The sequence below is a fragment of the Salmo salar genome, chromosome 29, assembly GCF_965601325.2.
Source record: "Salmo salar chromosome 29, fSalSal1, whole genome shotgun sequence".
NCBI lineage: Eukaryota > Metazoa > Chordata > Actinopteri > Salmoniformes > Salmonidae > Salmo > Salmo salar.
The window spans coordinates 27,920,591-27,937,676 of NC_138319.1; the positions used below are offsets into that span (position 1 = coordinate 27,920,591).

The 17,086-nt window shown below is 45.8% G+C and overlaps 1 protein-coding gene across 1 annotated transcript in view; it reads right to left on the minus strand.

Moving 5' to 3' along the window:
* The window catches only part of LOC106590468 (D(3) dopamine receptor), a 59,022-nt gene that overhangs the window by 4,007 nt on the left and 37,929 nt on the right, over positions 1-17,086 (minus strand). Inside the window, exon 7 of the mRNA XM_082970766.1 lies at positions 8,649-9,018. Within this exon, the coding sequence (XP_082826892.1) occupies positions 8,649-9,018 (370 nt within the window). The remainder of the gene's footprint in view (positions 1-8,648; positions 9,019-17,086) is intronic.

The window sequence follows — 17,086 nt, forward strand, 5'->3', positions numbered from 1 at the left end:
GGAGCATGATGGAGGGAGAGAGAGGGGGAGACAGAACAAGAGATCAAGCGTGACAGGGAGAGAGAGAGAGAGAGGGAGCATGACGGCAGGAGAGAGAGGGGGAGACAGAACAAGAGATCAAGCTTGACAGAGGGAGAGAAAGAGCATGGCAGAGGGAGTGAAAGAGTAAAAGTAAAAGAGAGAGGGAGTACATTAGTAACATTAATAATAATAATAATAATAATAATATGTTTTAACACACATCAACTTCAACACCCTAGCAGAATTCCAAGTAGATCAATACCCCTATAGATGTGTTATGTTGTAGGATCTTAATTTGACCAGTTTTGTCACAGGAGTAAAATAATCCTGCAGCAGGAGGATTTTAATATTCTCATAAAATTGATCATATAAAATGGGAAATTTGTTTTGATAGGCAACACTAGGCTATATTTTAGTTGTAGCATGAGGCTGCATTTCGGATACACTTGTATGTCGTAATGGAGATCAATATCTATCTTGTGTTATTAAGTTATATGAAAGGACAGTTGTTGATGTGTATGGCTGCATTTCAGATTTTAAAAAAATACATTTGAATGTCGCAGTAGTAGAACCTACAGTAGCAGGACATGTATTCTACTTGGTGCTTCAGCATTTGAGCGAGAGAGAAAGAGAACTGCAGGTTTTCAATGAATTTATGTAAATCACTTGGCTCATTAGAATTTTCTGCTGCGCAGGAAGATTCTTAGCAACAACAGAGTGATCAAATTAAGATATGATATCTGTAGATTTTGAAGAATCAGATAGATTTAAGCAGTGTAGTACTTGGCTCGCTTACACCTTCTCATAGTTTCAGATCCACAGGAGTTCTTAGAGTGTAGAGTGTTGGGGGGGGGGAGTTCTTAGATGGTAGAGGCAAAGATTTGGATAAGTAAACCAAGATAGACCACAGCCTGTCGTTTCCAATGGGAACAAATGAGTCATAGTGGGCAAAATAAGCAAGGAGGTGGGCAGAGCCAAACACGAGCTAGCGAGATCCTATTGGCCCGTTCTAACACACGTGTATATTTCCGTTAGAGAACGCCTACTTTGTGAAGTGCACATGTGCAATAACTGAATTCGCCTTGGCACTCCTTCTAAACAACGCTAAACAAGTCTACAAAACTTAGTCCACTCTGTTCATAGCATATTCTAGTTTTGGGAGCAGAAAACTGTATTGAGATCAAATGTTTTATCGATGAGAACATTTGCAGAATGTCGGACATCTCCTTCCATCTTCTCCCACTGCCGGCCACTGGCCTTCCTCTCACTGCCATATATGGTAGTGAGTGGAAATGCCAAGCGGATGCTTCACATTTATACATACGGTGAAATATCTGTCTCATTGTTCTAGCTGTGGTAGAGGGGTGGGAGGAGGGTGTGCTTAGAGGGTAGAGGGGTGGGAGGAGGGTGTGCTTAGAGGGTAGAGGGGTGGGAGGAGGGTGTTCTTAGAGGGTAGAGGGGTGGGTGGAGGGTGTGCTTAGAGGGTAGAGGGTTGGGAGGAGGGTGTGCTTAGAGGGTAGAGGGTTGGGTGGAGGGTGTGCTTAGAGGGTAGAGGGTTGGGTGGAGGGTGTGCTTAGAGGGTAGAGGGTTGGGAGGGAGGGTGTGCTTAGAGGGTAGAGGGTTGGGTGGAGGGTGTGCTTAGAGGGTAGAGGGTTGGGTGGAGGGTGTGCTTAGAGGGTAGAGGGTTGGGAGGAGGGTGTTCTTAGAGGGTAGAGGGTTGGGAGGAGGGTGTTCTTAGAGGGTAGAGGGTTGGGAGGAGGGTGTGCTTAGAGGGTAGAGGGTTGGGTGGAGGGTGTGCTTAGAGGGTAGAGGGTTGGGAGGAGGGTGTGCTTAGAGGGTAGAGGGGTGGGAGGAGGGTGTGCTTAGAGGGTAGAGGGGTGGGAGGAGGGTGTGCTTAGAGGGTAGAGGGTTGGGAGGAGGGTGTGCTTAGAGGGTAGAGGGGTGGGAGGAGGGTGTGCTTAGAGGGTAGAGGGGTGGGAGGAGGGTGTTCTTAGAGGATAGAGGGTTGGGAGGAGGGTGTGCTTAGAGGATAGAGGGTTGGGAGGAGGGTGTGCTTAGAGGGTAGAGGGTTGGGAGGAGGGTGTGCTTAGAGGGTAGATGGGTGGAGGGGGTGGTTAGAGGCTAGAGGGGGTAGAGGGTTGGGGGGAGGGTGTGCTTAGAGGGTAGAGTGTGCTTAGAGGGTAGATGGGTGGAGGGGGTGGTTAGAGGGTAGAGGGGGTAGAGGGTTGGGGGGATGGAGTGCTTAGAGGGTAGAGGGGTGGGGGGGTGCTTAGAGCAGGGATGTCAAACTGTCAGCGCACAGGCCATATTGAAAAAAAGAATGAATTTACGGGCCAGATATAGCTTATTATGTTTGTTTTTACAAACAAGGTGCATACAACTGGCCCAAACTGGCTGTTGTTTTGTTTGGACAAATATGTCCCTTTATAATGTCCACTGATGTATATAGGATGCTGTATATAGCATTGTAACATATTAATAGAGAGAAATCATTTGTCCAGCCTTTGCTGCTATGCTTGTGACAACAATTTTGGACCCCCTTGTGGCCCCCCTAAATGTGGAGTATGACGTTATTAGACAGTGGCAACGATGATGATTATGAACATGGTCTTTTGCCTGCTAATGCCTGCAATGCAGTGAAAAAAACAATATGACAACAATAACGTCTAATGTAACTGGCCCCTCTAACAGTACAACTGGCCCCAGCTTGGCCCCCCCAGTTGAAATGGTCTAGAACCGCCACTGGCTTGCAGATGTGCATAATATGCTTCAACCCTAATCAAAAAGTTGAATGAAAAAAAAAACGTACAGTAACTTTTAAATGTAAAACCTGTTTTTTTACGTTGTCGCACTGCATGGATCACGGGTGCAGTTGAGTGCAGCATTACTACGTGGGCCACTCAACATGTATAGTAGTTGAGGAGCCAGCCTAGGCTATTGCTTAAATGTTGCTGTAATAGGCCTACATGTTTCCCATTTGTATTGTGTCTTGTTGCAGGTTTAGTTTTTGGGTTATTCATTGTCAAGCTTTAAAAACTGAAGGCAGACTGCAACATTTTAGTAGCCTTGTTACGACTGGCATGTGTCTGAACACTTTCCCTCTGCTGCGCGCTGTAAACCGGACACGAACTGCGCAATTGACGCTGAATTCAGCAAAGTGAGCGCATCAGGTTGTAATTTCATAAAGTAGATGACTCAACTGTTGACTTATTTATACTGGCAGTCGCTTGTGTGCCCTATTCTCCTTTAGTAGTAACTTATGCTCGCATGTGAATAATCCTTGATCTTATAACTTTTTGACTACCAATATGACATTTTCTGTAGGCAACAGCAATGACCCGTTGGAACCGAAACTTGGCACGGACATTTAGCCTACAACACGTTTTAACTTTCGGTTCGGTAGAAGATTCGGCCAGTGCTATTAGTGATGATATGATACAGCGCACTGACTGGCTCTTGTGTGTGTGGGTCTGGGAGGAGGGGTGTGTGTGTGTGTGTGTGTGGCGATGCACTGCCATTTGGCGTGCAGTACGTTGGCAGTGCTTGCTGTGACTTGTAGTGCAGCGCAACGCGTGCGGTGGGCATGGAAGCGGGCCGAGCTGAATTGACAACACAAATCATTGTGCAGACTGGATAGAAATAGAAATGTATCACCGGCCAGATCCGGCTTGGGGGCCATGTGTTTAGGGCTGGGGGGGTTCTTAGAGGGTTGGGGGGAGTTCTTAGGGTAGTGGGCTGGGGGGGTGTTGGAAGGGAGTGAGTGCTTAGAGGGTAGAGGGCTGGGATGAGGCTAAGGGTCGATGTGGAATTTAGAAAGTGTCTCCCCCACAGTTCAAAGACCAATCCAATTCTCTCATGGCCAGAGAAGCTAGGGAGTGTGTGAGGCCGAGGACATCTGCTCTGTGTGTGTGTGTGTGTGTGTGTGTGTGTGTGTGTGTGTGTGATTCCTCTGTCTAATTAAGTAGACACCTCTGATTAGCTTCAGTGTCACTCAGTAGGGCCTGAACTCACCAACATGTCAGCTGTCACAGTGAACAGCCTGGACCAATGGCCGTCAACACCACCGCTAATCATTACTGTGTGTGTGTGTGTGTGTGTGTGTGTGTGTGTGTGTGTGTGTGTGTGTGTGTGGTGTGTGTGTGTGTGTGTGTGAAAAAGAGATGTTTGGTAGCAGGTGTTTGGTCTCATAGAGTGGATATCTATCTTTGGATCCACCCATCCATTTTACATTTGAGCTTGCCAATGGTTTGTTCTGATTGACTAAAGACTCACTAAAGCTGCAGACTAGCAGTGAAGAGAATGAATTGTAACTGATATCTCACATAGGCAATATATTGGCTTTGTAGTGCACTGCAGACATTGCTCTATTGTGCTGTAGAGTATAATGGTGTTATAATGGCGGTAATAGATCTGCGAGGGAAAGTGATTCTGTCCTCTGATTCCCATGGCCGTAACCTCAGTATTGTACAACAGTGTTCACAGTCTATCATCCCCCACACTGTTGAAATAGAAAGACTCAAAACACCATCGTTGTGTCGTAAAACCATGAAAAGTAGTGCATCTAAACCGACATCTGGTGTTATGATACAATGAATGTACTTCAAAACAGAATGGAAGTACTCTGAAACACCCAAAATGGCTCTTCAATCTGAGTCATTGTGTTTTTTAGAGAGTGTTGTGAAAACCCTTTCTGGTGTTTCAGTGCATGTAAAAGGCAGCACAAAAACACTAAAATAAACGTCTCTCATACAATCCAATGCTTTTAAATTACATATGATTTATAGCATAAATATTGAATGATTGTAAATATGGAATGTTCTGTCAATATTTTCATTATGATTGTAAAGAAGACACTGCGATGTATGCTTTTCCTAAGGTAGACTTTGGCACTAATTATAGGCTACAGTTTCCAGGCAACTTTGCGAGATTATAAATCATGTTACAATCAAAATGTTTAGGGCTATGGAAGTTATAGCAGAGGTAACATTTATAAAGTGGGCCTTCATCACTGCTATTCTTGTGAGAAGGTGGATGTGAACCCGGTTATCCTGCTTGTCAAAACCCTGCCTTAGTCCACTCAGCCAGTCTTCCGGGTTCCACACAACTAAACTGGTGTGCTGAACCACACTTGTTACACTGAGCACATGGGGCTTCATTCAGACTTGGCATAAGTAGACTTAACATGGACTGAATAAATGTTTTACTAAAGTCCATTTTTATTTATTTATTCATTCCACGTTAAATCAACTCATCTCAAGTCTGAAAAGGGCCTAGGGAGAATTTTCATTTGTGAAATTCCCCCTTTATTTTTTCAGACCTTCATATCAGAAGAAAAATGTATAGATTAAAGGCAAAATGTGAACTTCAGACATTGTGCTTCTGTAGTGTTCAGAATTCCCCCAGTCTGAGGCATGGAGGAAGATGGAGGGCATTCACGGCAGGTTTGCCCTCTAGCATGGTCAAGTACAAAAACAAGTTTGCAGGCACCTCCCCTGTATTTAGGTCCTTCACCAACTCAGACAGGTGAGAGCACACCAAATGCTCAGCTGAAACAACCCAAGAAAGCATGGGTCAATGAAAACGTGAGCACAAAATGTTATCACATTGAAGAACGAAACAGAAAAGGAATTCAGTCAAATAAAAACATTAGGTTTGTGTAACATTTCGGCCATGGGCCTCCCGGGTGGCGCAGTGGTCTAATGTGATAACATTTTGTGCTCACGTTTTCATTGACCCATGCTTTCTTGGGTTGTTTCAGCTGAGCATTTGGTGTGCTCTCACCTGTGCCACCAGAGATTCTGGGTTCAAGCCCAGGCTCTGCCGCAGCTGGCCGCGACCAGGAGGCCCATGGTGCGACGCACAATTGGCCCAGCATCGTCCGGGTTAGGGAGGGTTTGGCCGGCAGGGATATCCTTGTCTCATCGCGCACTAGTGACTCCTGTGGCGGGCCGGGTGCAGTGCACTCTGACCAAGTCGCCAGGTGTACGGTGTTTCCTCCGACACATTGGTGCGGCTGGCTTCCGGGTTGGATGTGCGTTGTGTCAAGAAGCAGTGTGGCTGGTTGGGTTGTGTTTCGGGGGACGCATGGCTCTTAACCTTCGCCTCTCCCTAGTCCGTACAGGAGTTGCAGCGATGAGATAAGACAGTAACTACCAATTGGATACCACGAAATTGGGAAGAAAAAGGGGTAAAATGATTTTTTAAAAATAAAATAAAAAATAAACATTTTCGGCCACAAATGCTAATAGTCCAAGTAAAACAGCTACATTGATCTTGATGCTACATGTACTGTAGTTAACTGACACGTAATGTATTTGCACCTTTCGTGCACTTTTTTTTTAATGCAAACTGTCACGTCCTGGCCAGTATAAGGTTAATTGTTTTTGTAGTTTGGTCAGGACGTGGCAGAGGGTATTTGTTTTATGTGGTTCGGGGTGGTGTGTTTGTGTAAAGGGTGTTTGATTTAGTATTTCCGGGTTTTTGGTTGATGGTCTATGTGTTTGTATTCTATGGTTAGTCTGGTGTGTGTGTTTCTATGTTTGGTTAATTGGGGTTGGGACTCTCAGTTGAAGGCAGATGTTGTCTATCTGCCTTTGATTGAGAGTCCCATATATTAGGGTGTGTTTGTGTGTGTGATTTGTGGGTGATTGTTCTGTGTTGAGCTTTGCTTTGCCAGACTGTTTGTTAGTTGTTCGTTTTTCGGTTTTGTATGTTCATTTTTGAAGATAATTAAAAATCAAGATGAGCATTCACGTACCTGCTGCGTTTTGGTCCTCATTCACCGACGACAACTGTGACAGCAAACGAAGGCCTGCTTTTTAGTTAATACTAGCTTCGTGAGTTGTATCTACTGTTTTGATGTATACCCCACATGCTATATGCTAAACTAATTAGCCACTGCCATTTTAGCCTGCTCTGGCTTTGGCCTACAGCATCCTACTTGACATTCATATTAGTATCTTGATGCTATATTTGCATAGCTTAATCACATATTATTTTTACATTGTTATTTATATTTAACTGTATTAATATTATAGCATTTGATATCCTAATTATGCATTCATGTACATTCATTATTGCTTGTCATTATTATTAGCCATCTCTTTCCCTGCAGAAAAACACTGTCTGGCCAATCCTAACCACAGCCAGGATCACAGACTAATGCCAACTCAACTGTCAATCATATCCTCTAACTCAACTGTACTGTGATTCAATTCATCTGTACAACCTTCCATGTACCATCACCTTAATATAAAGACTCAGGTCTGGACATTATCATAATGGATGACTGGTGGATTGCATTGAGACGGGGCTGAAGTTTTGTATGACTGCTCCTGCTAACATTAGCAGTCATTGTCTGTATTTTTTAATTCCATGAATGTGAAATATAATGTCACATTTCTGTTGATTTTGGAAGAATATGATAAATACCTTACAGATCAATGTAAAAATGAGACCTGTTAATGTTTTGTTGTCATTTGATCATTTGCTAATAAGAAAGCATTTGAAGCTTCAATCTCGTCTTGAAAAACACATTTTGTACTCATTATTATCCTGGACAAACTTATTAACAAAACTGTATTTTCTCGTGTCCTTTGTTTGAGCATAATACTGTCCATTTGACCTTTTGGAATTACTGATGAGGCGTTTATCAGCACACCATATAAGAGCAGGGACTCCCATTCACAGTATTTGGAAACACCAGAAGAAGGGATCTAATTCTGCACTAGACAGGACTCAAAACACCAGAAGAAGGGGTCTAATTCTGCACTAGACAGGACTCAAAACACCAGAAGAAGGGATCTAATTTTGCACTAGACAGGACTCAAAACACCAGAAGAAGGGGTCTAATTCTGCACAAGACAGGACTCGAAACACCAGAAGAAGGGGTCTAATTCTGCACTAGACAGGACTCGAAACACCAGAAGGGGTCTAATTCTGCACTAGACAGGGCTCGAAACGCCAGTGTTTTCAACCTTTTGTGCGTTAGTGTTCCCAGTCCCTGGCAAGGTGTTGCGCAACTCTTAATTAAGTGGTGTTACAACACACCATGTCATGTTTCAGAAAGCCTCAGGATGAACGTTTCAGTACACCTTAAATCTGTCCCAATACCCTCAGAACCATGTGTTTCAATACTCCAGAAAAGTCAAGGTTTCGTTTCTAAGGTGGTGGCAGCTCAGTTGCCAATAGTTTTTGTGTTATAGAGCACTACATTTTAACAGTGCACTACCATTTGACCTTTTTGTTAAAAAAAATACATAATCACTCACTAGATCCCTAAAGTGCATTCCATCAATGCACATCACAAGAGGTTGGTGGCACCTTAATTGGGGAGGACGGGCTCTAGGTAATTACTGCCCAGGAATGGTATCAAACATATGGTTTCCATGCCATTTCCTTTGCTCCATTCCGGCCATTATTATGAGCCGTTCTCCCCTCAGCAGCCTCACTGATACACATGTAATGTCCTTTAGCAATAGCTTAACAATTTTTTTTCTATGTTCTACTAATTACTGGTCCATTCTCATGGTCAACGTGTTCTCAGTCAAATCACATGGTAGAGTTAATAGAGCTAAGTACATTATACAGATGGTGATAGGCCTAATACAAACAGTAGTGCTACTCACCAAGCACAATGGCCAGCATCTGCGTAGCCTTCTTCTCCCTGTTCTGCATGCTCCTGACTCGATGTTGTTGTTGGCTGGTCAGGGACTGGGAGTGGGGGGCGGGACGGAGTACCGTGTGAATGCGTCCATTGGACAGCTCCTTGACCTCGCAGCTCCTCTGCACAGGAATAGTCTCTTTCTCTTTGGCCACCTCTTCCTCGGCGCAGTCGTGCTCAGTGTGGCAGCAGGAGGCGTGGCTGATGCTGCAGTAGTCCTGGATGTCCACCGGGGGCAGCAGAGTGTTCTCCACAGGGGCCATCCGGGGACGCTTACGCCGCAGACACCCTGACAGGAGGTGAGCTTTAGGGGGCCCTGCCGGCTCTATACACTCCTGAAAGGAACACAGTCAGTCACATCTGAAGGTGCTGAGCAATGACCTTACTGTTGATCCGGTCCATAGGCAAAAATACTGTTGATCTGGTCCATAGACAACCTTACGGTTGATCAAATCAAATTTTATTTGTCACATGCGCCGAATACAACAGGTGTAGACTTTACAGTGAAATGCTTACTTACAAGCCCTTAACCAACAATGCAGTTTTAAGAAAATACCCCCAAAAAAGTAAGAGCTAAGAATAATAAATAATTAAAGAGCAGCAGTAAAATAACAATAGCGAAGCTATATACAGGAGGTACCGGTACAGAGTCAATGTGCGGGGGCACCGGTGTCGAGGTAATATGTACATGTAGATAGAGTTATTAAAATGACTATGCAGCGTAGAAGGGCGGGGGGGGGGGGGGCAATGCAAATAGTCTGGGTAGCCATTTGATTAGATGTTCAGGAGTCTTATGGCTTGGGGGTAGAAGCTGTTTAGAAGCCTCTTGGACCTAGACTTGGCCCTCCGGTACCGCTTGCCGTGTGGTAGCAGAGAGAACAGTCTATGACTAGGGTAGCTGGAGTCTTTGACAATTTTTAGGGCCTTCCTCTGACACCGCCTGGTATAGAGGTCCTGGATGGCAGGAAGCTTGGCGTACGCACTACCCTCTGCAGTGTCTTACGGTTGGAGGCCGAGTAGTTGCCATACCAGGCAGTGATGCAACCCATCAGGATGCTCTCGATGGTGCAGCTGTAAAACCTTTTGAGGATCTGAGGACCCATGCCAAATCTTTTCAGTCTCCTGAGGGGGAATAGGTTTTGTCGTGCCCTCTTCACGACTGTCTTGGTGTGCTTGGACCATGTTAGTTTGTTGGTGATGTGGACACCAAGGAACTTGAAGCTCTCAACCTGCTCCACTACAGCCCTGTGGATGAAAATGGGGGCGTGCTCGGTCCTCCTTTTCCTGTAGTCCACAATCAACTCCTTTGTCTTGATCACATTGAGGGAGAGGTTGTTGTCCTTGCACCACACGGTCAGGTCTCTGACCGCCTCCCTATAGGCTGTCTCATCGTTGTCGGTGACCCACTGTTGTGTCATCGGCAAACTTAATGATGGTGTTGGAGTTGTGCCTGGCCATGCAGTCATGAGTGAACAGGGAGTACAGGAGGGAACTGAGCATACACCTTTGAGGGGGCTCCAGTGTTGAGGATCAGCGTGGCAGATGTGTTGTTACCTACCCTCACCACCTGGGGGCGGCCCATCAGGAAGTCCAGGATCCAGTTGCAGAGGGAGGTGTTTAGTCCCAGGGTGCTTATCTTAGTGATGAGCTTTGAGGGCACTACGGTGTTGAATGCTGAGCTGTAGTCAATAAATAGCATTCTCACATAGGTGTTCCTTTTGTCCAGGTGGGAAAGGGCAGTGCGGAGTGCAATAGAGATTGCATAATCTGTGGATCTGTTGGGGCGGTATGCAAATTGGAGTGGGTCTAGGGTTTCTGGGATAAGGGTGTTGATGTGAGCCATGACCAGCCTTTCAAAGCACTTCATGGCTACAGACGTGAGTTATAGTCAATGAACTAATCACTGATCATAATCTTGATGTGACTGGCCTGACTGAAACATGGCTTAAGCCTGATCCCGTGCATCCCCCGTGCATCCCGCAAAGGCGGAGGTGTTGCTAACATTTACGATAGAAAATTTAAATTTACAAAAAAAAACTACGACGTTTTCGTCTTATGAGCTTCTAGTCATGAAATCTATGCAGCCTACTCAATCACTTTTTATAGCTACTGTTTACAGGCCTCCTGGGCCATATACAGCGTTCCTCACGGAGTTCCCTGAATTCCTATCGGACATTGTAATCATAGCAGAGAGTATTCTAATTTTTGGTGACTTTAACATTCACATGGAAAAGTCCACAGACCCACTCCAAAAGGCTTTCGGAGCCATCATCGACTCAGTGGGTTTTGTCCAACATGTCTCTGGACCTACTCACTGCCACAGTCATACTCTGGACCTAGTTTTGTCCCGTGGAATAAATGTTGTGGATCTTAATGTTTTTCCTCATAATCCTGGACTATCGGACCACCATTTTATTACGTTTGCAATCGCAACAAATAATCTGCTCAGACCCCAACCAAGGAGCATCAAAAGTCATGCTATAAATTCTCAGACAACCCAAAGATTCCTTGATGCCCTTCCAGACTCACTCTGCCTACCCAAGGACATCAGAGGACAAAAATCAGTTAACCTGTCACGTCCTGACCAGCAGAGGGCGTATTGCTTAGTCTAGGTCAGGATGTGGCAGGGGGTTTGTGTTTGTTAAATGTTGGGTTGATGATTGGGACTTCCAATTGAAGGCAGGTGTGTATAGTTGCCTTTGATTGGAAGTCCTATATAGGTGTGTGTGTTTGTCTTTGGGGTTGTGGGGAATTGTTCTGTGTTGAGCCTATGCTTTGCCAGACTGTTGGTTGTTCGTGCATTCTCGTGAGTTCGTTTTGTTGTTTTGATGTTCATTTAGTCTGTAAATAAATACACACGATGACCATACACATACCTGCTGCGTTTTGGTCCTCTTCTCTCCAGTACGACATTTTTAAGGATGAGTACGACTTATTCTATGACAGAATTCCCCACCAACAAAGGACCAAGCAGCGGAAGAAGGCTGGCGAGGACTGGGAGACACAACGGGTAAGGGAGACCGAGAGGCACCCCCAATAATTTTTTAGGGGGGGCACAAGGGCTGTTTGACGGGGCAAGAGCTGCCCGCCAGTCAACAGTCGCCGTCAGAGCTGCCCGCCAGTCAACAGTCGTCGTCAGAGCTGCCCGCCAGTCAACAGACGTCGTCAGAGCTGCCCGCCAGTCAACGGTGGTCGTCAGAGCTGCCCGCCAGTCAACGGTGGTCGTCAGAGCTGCCCGCCAGTCAACGGTCGTCGTCAGAGCTGCCCGCCAGTCAACGGTCGTCGTCAGAGCTGCCCGCCAGTCAACGGTCGTCGTCAGAGCTGCCCGCCAGTCAACGGTCGTCGTCAGAGCTGCCCGCCAGTCAACGGTCGTCGTCAGAGCTGCCCGCCAGTCAACAGTCGTCGTCAGAGCTGCCTGCCAGTCAACAGTCGCCAGAGAGGCCAGACTGCGCTGAACTGCCGGAGTGGCCAGACTGCGCTGAACTGCCGGAGTGGCCAGACTGCGCTGAACTGCCGGAGTGGCCAGACTGCGCTGAACTGCCGGAGTGGCCAGACTGCGCTGAACTGCCGGAGTGGCCAGACTGCGCTGAACTGCCGGAGTGGCCAGACTGCGCTGAACAGCCGGAGTGGCCAGACTGTCCCCAGTTGCCAGACTGCCCAGACTGTCCCCAGTTGCCAGACTGCCCAGACTGTCCCCAGTTGCCAGACTGCCCAGACTGTCCCCAGTTGCCAGACTGTCCCCAGTTGCCAGACTGTCCCCAGTTGCCAGACTGTCCCCAGTTGCCAGACTGTCCCCAGTTGCCAGACTGCCCAGACTGTCCCCAGTTGCCAGACTGCCCAGACTGTCCCCAGTTGCCAGACTGCCCAGACTGTCCCCAGTTGCCAGACTGCCCAGACTGTCCCCAGTTGCCAGACTGCCCAGACTGTCCCCAGTTGCCAGACTGCCCAGACTGTCCCCAGTTGCCAGACTGCCTGGAACGGCCTGCACCTGAGCCACCTCCAGGATAGGTGGGTTGGGGAGGGAGGGTGTAGCACAGTGCCGTCGTTGACGGCAGCCACCCTCCCTTCCCTCCCTTATGGTTTAGGGGTTATTGTTTATTGGGTTTTTGTTGGGGTATTGGGGACTTTCTTGTTTTTCTTTTTTAGGTGCATCCTGGAGTCTGCACCTTGAGGGGGGGGGTACAGTCACGTGCTGACCAGCAGAGGGCGTATTGCTTAGTCTAGGTCAGGATGTGGCAGGGGGTTTGTGTTTGTTAAATGTTGGGTTGATGATTGGGACTTCCAATTGAAGGCAGGTGTGTATAGTTGCCTTTGATTGGAAGTCCTATATAGGTGTGTGTGTTTGTCTTTGGGGTTGTGGGGAATTGTTCTGTGTTGAGCCTATGCTTTGCCAGACTGTTGGTTGTTCGTGCATTCTCGTGAGTTCGTTTTGATGTTCATTTAGTCTGTAAATAAATACACACGATGAGCATACACATACCTGCTGCGTTTTGGTCCTCTTCTCTCCAGTACGACATTTTTAAGGATGAGTACGACTTATTCTATGACATAACCACCTAACTGAGGAACTCAATTTAGCCTTATGCAATACCCTAGATGCAGTTGCACCCCTAAAAACTAAAAACATTTGTCATAAGAAACTAGCTCCCTGGTATACAGAAAATACACGAGCTCCGAAGCAAGCTTCCAGAAAATTGGAACGCAAATGGCGCCACACCAAACTGGAAGTCTTCCGACTAGCTTGGAAAGACAGAACCGTGCAGTATCCCTAGGAGGGGTGCGTCACTTGAGTGGGTTGAGTCACTGACGTGGTCTTCCTGTCTGGGTTGGCGCCCCCTCTTGAGTTGTGCCGTGGGGGAGATCTTTGTGGGCTATACTCAGCCTTGTCTTAGGATGGTAAGTTGGTGGTTGAAGGTATCCCTCTAATCATCCAGCGATCATACACTGTTTACCAGGGGGCAGGGCTACCGACGTTAAGGCTAATCTAAAGACGGTGCTGGCTAAAGCTAAAACTGGCGAGTGTAGAGAGTATAGAGATATTGTTATCCACGTCGGCACCAACGATGTTAGGATGAAACAGTCATAGGTCACCAAGCGCAACATAGCTTCAGCGTGTAAATCAGCTAGAAAGATGTGTCGGCATCGATTAATTGTTTCTGGCCCCCTCCCAGTTAGGGGGAGTGATGAGCTCTACAGCAGAGTCTCACAACGCAATCGCTGGTTGAAAACTGTTTTCTGCCCCTCCCAAAAGATAGAATTTGTAGATAATTGGCCCTCTTTCTGGGACTCACCCACAAACAGGACCAAGCCTGGCCTGTTGAGGAGTGACGGACTCCATCCTAGCTGGAGGGGTGCTCTCATCTTATCTACGAACATAGACAGGGCTCTAACTCCTCTAGCTCCACAATGAAATAGGGTGCAGGCCAGGCAGCAGGCTGTTAGCCAGCCTGCCAGCTTAGTGGAGTCTGCCACTAGCACAGTCAGCGTAGTCAGCTCAGCTTTCCCCATTGAGACCGTGTCTGTGCCTCGATCTAGGTTGGGCAAAATTAAAAATGGCGGTGTTCGCTTTAGCAATCTCACTAGTATAAAGACCTCCTCCATTCCTGCCATTATTGAAAGAGATTGTGATACCTCACATCTCAAAATTGGGTTACTTAATGTTAGATCCCTCACTTCCAAGGCAGTTATAGTCAATGAACTAATCACTGATAATAATCTTGATGTGATTGGCCTGACTGAAACATGGCTTAAGCCTGATGAATTTACTGTGTTAAATGAGGCCTCACCCCCTGGTTACACTAGTGACCATACCCCCCGTGCATCCGGCAAAGGCGGAGGTGTTGCTAACATTTACGATAGCAAATTTCAATTTACAAAAATAAAAACAATGACGTTTTCGTCTTTTGAGCTTCTAGTCATGAAATCTATGCAGCCTACTCACTCACTTTTTATAGCTACTGTTTACAGGCCTCCTGGGCCATATGCAGTGTTCCTCACTGAGTTCCCTGAATTCTTATCGGATCTTGTAGTCATAGCAGATAATATTCTAATTTTTGGTGACTTTAACATTCACATGGAAAAGTCCACAGACCCACTACAAAAGGCTTTCGGAGCCATCATCGACTCAGTGGGTTTTGTCCAACATGTCTCTGGACCTACTCACTGCCACAGTCATACTCTGGACCTAGTTTTGTCCCATGGAATAAATGTTGTGGATCTAAATGTTTTTCCTCATAATCCTGGACTATCGGACCACCATTTTATTACGTTTGCAATTGCAACAAATAATCTGCTCAGACCCCAACCAAGGAGCATTAAAAGTCGTGCTATAAATTCTCAGACAACCCAAAGATTCCTTGATGCCCTTCCAGACTGCCTCTGCCTACCCAAGGATGTCAGAGGACAAAAATCAGTTAACCACCTAACCGAGGAACTCAATTTAACCTTGTGCAATACCCTAGATGCAGTTGCACCCCTAAAAACTAAAAACATCTGTCATAAGAAACTAGCTCCCTGGTATACAGAAAATACACAAGCTCTGAAGCAAGCTTCCAGAAAATTGGAACGGAAATGGCGCCACACCAAACTGGAAGTCTTCCGACTAGCTTGGAAAGACAGTACCGTGCAGTATCGAAGAGCCCTTACTGCTGCTCGATCATCCTATTTTTCCAACTTAATTGAGGAAAATAAGAACAATCCGAAATTTATTTTTGATACTGTCGCAAAGCTAACTAAAAAGCAGCCTTCGCAAATGGAGGATGGCTTTCACTTCAGCAGTAATAAATTTATGAACTTCTTTGAGGAAAAGATCATGATCATTAGAAAGCAAATTACAGACTCCTCTTTAAATCTGGGTATTCCTCCAAAGCTCCATTGTCCTGAGTCTACACAACTCTGCCAGGACCTAGGATCAAGGGAGATACTAAAGTGTTTTAGTACTATATCTCTTGACGCAATGATGAAAATAATCATGGCCTCCAAACCCTCAAGCTGCATACTGGACCCTATTCCAACTAAACTACTGAAAGAGCTGCTTCCTGTGCTTGGCCCTCCTATGTTGAACATAATAAACGGCTCTCTATCCACCGGATGTGTACCAAGCTCACTAAAAGTGGCAGTAATAAAGCCTCTCTTGAAAAAGCCGAATCTTGATCCAGAAATTATAAAAAACTATCGGCCTATATCGAATCTTCCATTCCTCTCAAAAATTTTAGAAAAAGCTGTTGCACAGCAACTCACTGCCTTCCTGAAGACAAACAATGTATAAGAAACGCTTCAGTCTGGTTTTAGACCCCATCATAGCACTGAGACTGCACTTGTGAAGGTGGTAAATGACCTTTTAATGACGTCAGACCGAGGCTCTGCATCTGTCCTCGTCCTCCTAGATCTTAGTGCCGCTTTTGATACCATCGATCACCACATTCTTTTGGAGAGATTGGAAACCCAAATTGGTCTACATGGACAAGTTCTGGCCTGGTTTAGATCTTATCTGTCGGAAAGATAACAGTTTGTCTCTGTGAATGGTTTGTCTTCTGACAAATCAATTGTAAATTTCGGTGTTCCTCAAGGTTCCGTTTTAGGACCACTATTGTTTTCACTATATATTTTACCTCTTGGGGATGTCATTCGAAAACATAATGTTAAATTTCACTGCTATGCGGACGACACACAGCTGTACATTTCAATGAAACATGGTGAAGCCCAAAAATTGCCCTCGCTAGAAGCCTGTGTTTCAGACATAAAGAAGTGGATGGCTGCAAACTTTCTACTTTTAAACTCGGACAAAACAGAGATGCTTGTTCTAGGTCCCAAGAAACAAAGAGATCTTCTGTTGAATCTGACAATTAATCTGGATGGTTGTACAGTCGTCTCAAATAAAACTGTGAAGGACCTCGGCGTTACTCTGGACCCTGATCTCTCTTTTGAAGAACATATCAAGACTGTTTCAAGGACAGCTTTTTTCCATCTACGTAACATTGCAAAAATCAGAAATTTTCTGTCCAAAAATGACGCAGAAAAATTTATCCATGCTTTTGTTACTTCTAGGCTGGACTACTGGAATGCTCTACTTTCCGGCTACCCGGATAAAGCACTAAATAAACTTCAGTTAGTGCTAAATACGGCTGCTAGAATCCTGACTAGAACCAAAACATTTGATCATATTACTCCAGTGCTAGCCTCCCTACACTGGCTTCCTGTTAAGGCAAGGGCTGATTTCAAGGTTTTACTGCTAACCTACAAAGCATTACATGGGCTTGCTCCTACCTATCTTTCCGATTTGGTCCTGCCGTACATACCTACACGTACGCTACGGTCACAAGACGCAGGCCTCCTAATTGTCCCTAGAATTTCTAAGCAAACGGCTGGAGGTAGGGCTTTCTCCTATAGAGCTCCATTTTTATG